The 8225-nt window shown below is 32.5% G+C and overlaps 1 protein-coding gene across 1 annotated transcript in view; it reads left to right on the forward strand.

The window, feature by feature from the left end:
* Positions 1-5626, forward strand: part of LOC108972353 (E3 ubiquitin-protein ligase cblA-like) — a 74566-nt gene extending 68940 nt beyond the window's left edge. Inside the window, exon 3 of the mRNA XM_018938906.1 lies at positions 5545-5626. Coding sequence (XP_018794451.1) covers positions 5545-5626 — 82 coding nt within the window. The remainder of the gene's footprint in view (positions 1-5544) is intronic.
* The last annotated feature ends 2599 nt before the right edge of the window (positions 5627-8225 follow it).

Raw genomic sequence — 8225 nt, forward strand, 5'->3', positions numbered from 1 at the left:
ATTTTCTAAAAATATTTTTCAATTTCTTTTCGAAATTCGAAATAATTTTTGGCGTTTTTTGAAATTGTTTTCTACAATTTTTTTTGAAATGATTTCAAATTTTAATTCGAAAAATTTTTAATTTTTGGATTTTTTTTAATTTGTTTCCAAAATGTTTGTTGAAAAACTTTTGATAATTTTTTTCGTTGAAAAAATAATTTTTAATTTTAAGAATTTTTTAAAACTTTTTCGAATATTTATAAAAGTAGAACAATTTTCTAAAAATATTTTTCAATTTCCATTCGAAATTTTTTTAATTTTGGATTTTTTGTTTTTGTTCAATTTTCAGTAAACATAATAACATTTTTTTGGCAATTTTATTTGTAATTATTAATTTTAAATTTTTATGAATATAATTTTTCATTTTATGAGTTTTTTTAAATTTGTTTTTGAAAATTTTTATTGAAAAACAATTTTGAAAAATTTTCAAAATCAAGAAATCATTGTTTTTTTAAATAATCTTTAATTTTAAGAATTTTACTGAGCTCGGAGAGGTGAAAAGATGTTAAGAGGCAGTCAAACTAGAAATGATAAGATGAGACAAAAGGGAGGAAAAGATATCGTTATAGACAATATGACATGATAAAATGCGTTGAGAGTAATTTGCGAGAATATGACGAGTGAAAATAAAACGATATCAGGACAAATGTGATGATGTGTGGTTAGACTAGTGGTTGTCTGTAAACTAGATAAAAAGAGTTGAAAGGACGCAGGTTCCCTGTATAAATGAATCAGTGTCTTTGAATGACATCCAAACAAGCTTGGCTCAGGTATTCAGTGTAGAACCCGCGATCTGATAAACTCTATGCCTAAAAGGTGCGGTAAGCTAGTTTTATTTAGAACTGTGACTTCAATGCTGTTACTGGTGTCTCCTCCCGCCTCCGTTTTGTTTATACATACATATATAAAATTTTTCCCGATGCCTGTATCTGCCGCTCAACTGCTATATGCAACGTTTGTGAACGCACGTGAAGTTGCTCCTTGAAAAGGAGCACAATAACCGCAACCTCGCGCAACTTCCGCTTGTCATGTGGTTTTTTCACTTGTTTTTATATTTCATATACAATACAACACGAGGTATTGAGTATGCACCGAGTTGCGTGAGTTGGTTGCATCGACAACCTGAGCTCAGCTGCGCGCCTGTGACATTAAGTTGCACAACAAATACACAAACACACGCGCACGCATTCCAGAAACAATTTTCTATTGCTTTTTTGCAATATTTGCATTTATACATACATACAACCGTACATGCGAACCAATGTTCGATTCCGCAGCGTTTTCGCGCATAAATTCGCATGCGAAAGTTGTTGCATGCCACAATGGCATATACCTACATACATACAACGTACTGTGTCATACAAATGAAGGCGAAAAGGTTGTTGTACGGCAACTAGGTAAAGGAGAAATGTACATAGCTGGAGTATATGCGCTTTCAATGCGGTTTGGGAATGAAGCAATGAAATGATCTGAACTTTTATAGAAGCTCTAGTATATATGAAGTTATATTATCTTCTAAATGAAAAAATTTAGAATGAAAAATTATAATTATTTATGTATATATTAAACTTTACTTTTTACTTTGAAAATTTTCTAACAAAAATAACGTTATATTTTTTGAATTAGGCGGCAACCCTAATATTTTTTTCCAATTTGTATTATACACTTATACTTAAATACACATGTATGTATGCCTTATAACACATTTTTATAATCTATCAAATACATAAATATATATTTATGCTGGTACAGTAGCAACACTATTCAACATTTTAGTATTTGGGTGCTTATATCCAATTTATTCCGCGTCTTTACAAAACATTATTGTAAACTCATAAAATATTAAATTCATGTTTTTAATTTTTTTGTGATATGGCAACCCTAAACAAGAATATTCCTTGTACATATTGGCAAACAATCTTTCTACTCACATGCCTTCGAAACTTCGAAAACATAAAACATTTATGGAAACACTTTTAATTTGTTGATTATATGGCAACCCTAACTATAGAAATATTAAAAAAAAATGGCAAAATCTTACTTACATATAATGGTCATATGAGCATGCATTTATATCAGAATTCTTCTCAACTCAATTTTCATAAGATCAAAGGGCTGGTATGTTTTATATTTTAAAATAGTTGGCAACTCATTTAAAATAATTTTTTTTATTTTTTCTATTAATTTTCAAGTTAATATAATTTGCGATGCCGGTACTTAAAACAAAATTTATAATACGTTCATTTTTTTAAATTGCAATATTTTCTCTTTTTTATTAATTTAAATAAGTGGCAACTCTAGCGCACATTTTTTTTGATGCCAACTTAATAAGTTATAATATACTAAATTGTCTCTGCAACATATTAAATATAGTACTTGTATTTTTAACCGTTGTTTTAATAGGTGGCATCCTTAATTTAAACAAAATTTATGTTTGCGTATTTATTGCAGTTAAAAAAATGTATATTTATGCATAACTTTTATTTAGCTAAAAAAATATTTTATTTTAAATTTAAATATGTGGCAACTTTCAAAAAATTTCTAAGAAAATTGTAATTTTTGGTCGCGTCTGTATTTTTGCTTAAATACCATATATGTGTGTATATATTTCTTATAATACTTTTTTTTTAAATATTTTGTTGCTACTGGCATCTGTATTGAAATATTTGTAGAAACTTAAAATTTTTTAAATATTAAAAAATATCTTATTTGGAATCGACGCGTTTTCTACATTTGTGTTTATAATGATCAATCAAAAAAAAAAATTTTTTATTTTATTAATTTAAATATGTGGTAACTTTAAAAAAAATTCTAAGAAAATTTTAATTTTTGTTTGCGTCTATATTTTTGCTTAAATACTATATACATATGTATGTATATATTTTTTTTTGTACATATTTTATAAATATTTTTTTTACAATTTTACAATTAAAATTTAAATTGTTTTAAATATTAACAAATATTTTATTTGAAATCGACTTGTTTTCTAAATTTGTTAGTGCCTACAACTCCACGCTTTACTCTCGCTTCAAAAACATATTTTGCTCTATATGGCCTGTCTCTTATACACATCTTAAATTGTTTTAAATATTAACAAATATTTTATTTGAAATCGACTTGTTTTCTAAATTTGTTAGTGCCTACAACTCCACGCTTTACTCTCGCTTCAAAAACATATTTTGCTCTATATGGCAACTCTATAAAAATATATAGAGAAAATTTCAGTTTTTTAAATAATAAAAATAGTTATAATTTAAAAATTATGCGCTTTCAAATTTTGTTGCCTATAATTTGGCGCTACACTTTTCATAGCCGCCTTTTGGGCGCTCAACATGCAAGCAACTTAACTTCTCCAACTTATTTTACAACCATTTTAAGCACTTGAACTCCTTATTGCACTTTCTGCTTCGCTCTTACACACTGCATTTTGCCACGCTTTCAAAATGTTTTCACCACAAATTTCGCGCCAAATACACTCCGCCTTTCGTTTGTTGAGCGCATCAATAAATAAGTTCTTCTTAACCTCAATTCGCTTGTTTTCTTTGCAGCTTAAAGTGTTGTTGTCGTTTTTATACTCTTTCATCACTTAACGTTTTACACCAACATATTGCGGCAAGGTTCAGCGGTCAGTGTACGCCTTGTGACAACCTTCGGCTTTGGTCGCCTGCGTGGCTTTTCCCCCACTGTCCGCTGCCTCCATGACTTGCCTCCATCGGCCGCGATTTAATTTGCTATACTTTTCATGCTATTTTTAACTCGAATTTCAAGCCATTTATTCTCTGCATTTTTGCAATTTGTATGCAATTATTCATTACACACACACACACATACACAGAGTGATACGGGTACGTGAGTGCACTCAACATCAACTTCATTCACTTCCGCGCCGCTTGTTAACCCACTTAAAGTCATTATCCTTCAGCGCTACTCGACTGTGTAAAAATTATGAATAATGAAAGCGTTCACTAAGCTGATAGTGTGTGTGCGGAGAGAAGTAACAGTTTGTATGCGCTTCGAGCTGAGCTTTATGGCGCACATGAACTTTTGCGCACCTGAAAGTATGCAATGTGGGCATTTTATCGCTGTTAAGCCTTTGAAGAACTATAACTAATTGGTCTCATGTTCAACTGTATTCAAGGTGATGGTGTGAGTAGTACTCAAGTGAATTTCATATTATAAGTAATAATTTAAATGATAATGATGAATAATAATTGAAATCTAATGAGCTTTACGAAAAGCGCCAAAAGCCGTTAAGTAACTGAGGGGGGTCCCCTCTATTGCACAAGTATTTGCCTTGATTTCGTTTAGCTATCTTCAGCTCGATTTAGATTTCGATGCGCGGGAGCATTAAGCTTCAAAACCTGCTAACGGCTTCCCATTGTTGAATTTAAGCTCTTCAGATCCACTTTTAAAATGTCTGCTAAAATAGTTTTTCAACGTATTAATTTCTCTTTTGGATAGTTTTTTACTTTAGAAATTAGTAAGAAATTTTTTTTTAATGAAAGAAATTTTAATATATTTGAAAGCTTTACGCGCACCAGGTTTTATCCTACTTTTTAGATTGATTTCGTTTGACAAAACTATTGATATATTTGAAAGCTTTAAGCCAGTAAGTTATTTTATTTCTCTCAGCTGAACTCACTGCATAAGCGATTTCAAAGTGACACCATAGTAAGACTTCTTAATGAGTTCGTGAACTCTACAACTTGTACTTTTGAGCATTTCTCTTAGTTTTTCAGAAATTACCTAGTAGATGATTTATAAGTTCTTCTATGGTGCCAATCTAAGTTGATAGAAATATATTTATATTTTTTTTAGTCATTTGCAGTTTTAGTGTTCTGTAGTAGTCCATAGGTAATGTCAAAATAATATTTCTAGTGCACTCGTTGTATAGCTAACGTTACTACTACCGGTTACTAGTCACTACTAACGTGTTACTAACGTTTAGATTGTTAATGCTTCTCACGAATTGTTAAGAATATTCGCCGGTTGACTTTTTGTTACTTTAAAAGCATACCTTTGGGGTCTAATTTTTTTTATAAGTATACATTTAGGCTTAAAACTAAAGAATTTTTATTAGAAGAATACTTTTAGGGTAAAAATTGACAAAAATACTAGATAGTAAGTAATATTTTTGGCAAGTGTTTCTATTTTCTTTCTGTATTATAGCACTTCCACTTTTATTTCCCTATCTAAAGATCTTGCAGAGCACAGAAACTCTCGTGTAGCCCTTTATCTGCTTAATTTTGAACTCACTAATACCCAGCGTATAAAAACTCCCCAAGGAGTGGTGGAAATGAAATCATACAAAATACTTTTTTATTGTCTTGAGGTCTTATGGACAAATTAAAGCTTTCCCTTCTTTTGTAATCTCTCTAACTCTCTCTATGAAAATGAAGACATCTATGTTTTTTAATCACTTAGCGGCATACATTTTGACTGTAATACTTAAACAAATTAAGTGATAGACATATTTTTAAATTAAACTTTGTTTATATTTCATAGTCGAGCCACTGTTTTCTCCTCTACTCCACATCGTTTCCAACCACAGTCTCTGTCTCACCTTGCTTTGCCACCACCCAGCTGACACGCAAGCGAATCCCATAGGCGGCATTCATGCTATCTCTGTCTATGCGCCTGTCAGCGGCATGTTCATGTCAATAGTCTAGAGGACATTGTGCCATTTATTTTGATTGCGTCTGTTGCTAACAGTGAGTCGAGCATGCGGACGTGAAGGTAGCATAGAAATGTATTTATATAATGTTAAAAGAAATAAAAAATTTAAAAAATACAGAATGGCGCTATTATTATTAAACAATAACAAACAACAGTTTTTCGATACATTTTTAAAAGAACAAAAACATGTATAACAACAACAACACCAGCTTTCAAATAGCCAATACGTCGCTTCAGCTCCTGGAGATAGGCAACATTTTTGATTTTTTTCCGTTTTGCTTTCCATTGAGTGTAAATATGTGTGTATGTATTTGTGTATATTTACATTTTATTTGCTTTTTCTGCGCTAACCGTGCATATGATGTCGTATAATACAAATGTTTGTCTGTATGTTTCTTTACATGTAAGCTTTTATGTTTATATCTCCTTATCAATGTTCCTTATATGTATTGGTACAGAATATGGCGTAAGCAATTATGCGAAAAAATTACATATAAACTTTCATAGTTGCAAAAAAAAAAATCGCAGAGAACATGTCTGCTTTCGGAAAGTAGGTTAATTTTTTTGCAAGCCGTGGCAGCAACGCTATAAACACATGGCACTACATACATACCATACATTCATATACACCATTAAAGTTCTATTTTGACTTATGCGCACGCTATGCTGCAACTCTGGGGGGTCTTTATAATATGTATGTACACATATACTTTTGAATATACTCGCTTTGTGGTAGAGATTCTGTGACTGCACTCGAGTTGTGACGCTGGTGGCTACTGTGGTGCAAGTTGCATCCATGTCTGAGTGAATTAAAAAATATTCGAGTTCATGCCTTAAAGTTTATTCTCTGCATACTTGAAATACCTAAAAATTTAATTTATTTCAAAGCTCATTATTGAATGCCAGAAGCTGTGGGCTGAAGAAAGCTTGAAATATCTTTCTCTCATTCTATCTTATATGACTTGAAACTTTCTCCAAAATTTCTCTTTCAACTATACCGATACCATCGTGGTACTTTGCTTAAGTCTTCGAGACAAATTTACGATATTTCAATGAGACAGAAATTTATGGTATGAAAGGGTTCACTTTTAGAAGACCTGAAATTAATATGGGCTATGAGGCTATTCGATTTTTTTGGGATACGTGACTTAGGATAATACTTTCGGGTGTAGCACTCAATGCTGAACAATATGATAGAAGTTTGGGAGAGTGGGACATATGAGTTTAGGAGAGTTCTTACCTCTGCTCTCTTGTGTTAGGTGATGTTATGTTTATCGCTAAGTTTCTCTAATCTCTATAGTAGCCTTTGGTTTAAGGTCGGCGACAGTTGCAGATTCTTTAAGAGTGGTCTTGAGAGCCTCGTAGAAGCTGGCTTTTGTAGACTGTACTTTCTCTAGCTCTAGTAAGTAAGGCCCCGGCTCTTGTTTTGCGGATCTCTTTGAACTTAACCTCTACACCTTTATGGTTTACCTAGCTACGGTTCTGCTGGCTTTATGAACATGGCCTCGCCGTTTGGGCCTATTATTTGTTTCTTTTTTTTTTTTTTTCTTTGGCTTTTTAATGTGCTTCCTCTACCCGGGGGGTCGTGATGTGGCTGGTTAGATGTCCTCGCCTTTACTCATTTTCTGCAATGAGCCCAGCTTCTGCGGTGATGACGTTGAAGAGTTCTTATAGCTGTGCCGTTCCGTTCTTAACGTCCATGCTGCCGTTTTTTGTTTTCTCACCGCCATCTTCATTTTTTGCACCTTCCACTGTTTTAGGTGTTCCTCTTCTGCTCGTCTCATTTGGAATTAAACCTATAGCAGATGATAACGATAGGTTTATTATTTGAAATCGACTCTCATTTCTCAGTCTGCGAGGACTTCGCAAAATAAGGTTAATCTAAATAAGAATAAAACGCTGATTACTAGTGAAGTTTCGATTTGCTACGAAGTTTATGAGATGAAAAAATTACGACATTCGTAATACATCCAAGCCTCCCACTGACTGTATAGAAGATTTCAAAGAGAACCGTCAAAGTCTCATATATTTCTCTTAGCACTATCATATCTTTGAAAAGCAGTTTAGTTATGGTTTTACTGGAATTTTCCTCACTTGCTTTCAACAATCTTTGGTCCCCCTGTTGGATCGACATATTCTTCTTGGAAAAATCAAATATTCGCTTTGCACTTTGCAACCACATAAGCCCATTGTGTTGACGCTTCCACCAAGTCTACATATTTTTTCAAACTCCGCCGTGCTGCAGTCTCCTCTCACTCCATAACAATTTAGCTGTCAGTATTTCCCAGCTGCAGTCACCGTCTCATGAAGCAAAGCCACAGAAAAGTCCCTGAGCATTGCTAACGATCGCACAGCGCACAAATATACATGAAGTTAGTATAGCAAGTCCTTTTTGACTTTGTGGAGCTGCTGGAAAAAAATACTTTAAAGAAAGAAAAGCAAATAATGGTGTGTAAATAAAGAGGAAAATGAGACTAGAAAAAAAAAAACAATAGAGAACAGCAGAAAAA

This window comes from Bactrocera latifrons, unplaced genomic scaffold (genome assembly GCF_001853355.1).
Source record: "Bactrocera latifrons isolate USDA-ARS-PBARC rearing strain unplaced genomic scaffold, ASM185335v1 scaffold_4, whole genome shotgun sequence".
NCBI lineage: Eukaryota > Metazoa > Arthropoda > Insecta > Diptera > Tephritidae > Bactrocera > Bactrocera latifrons.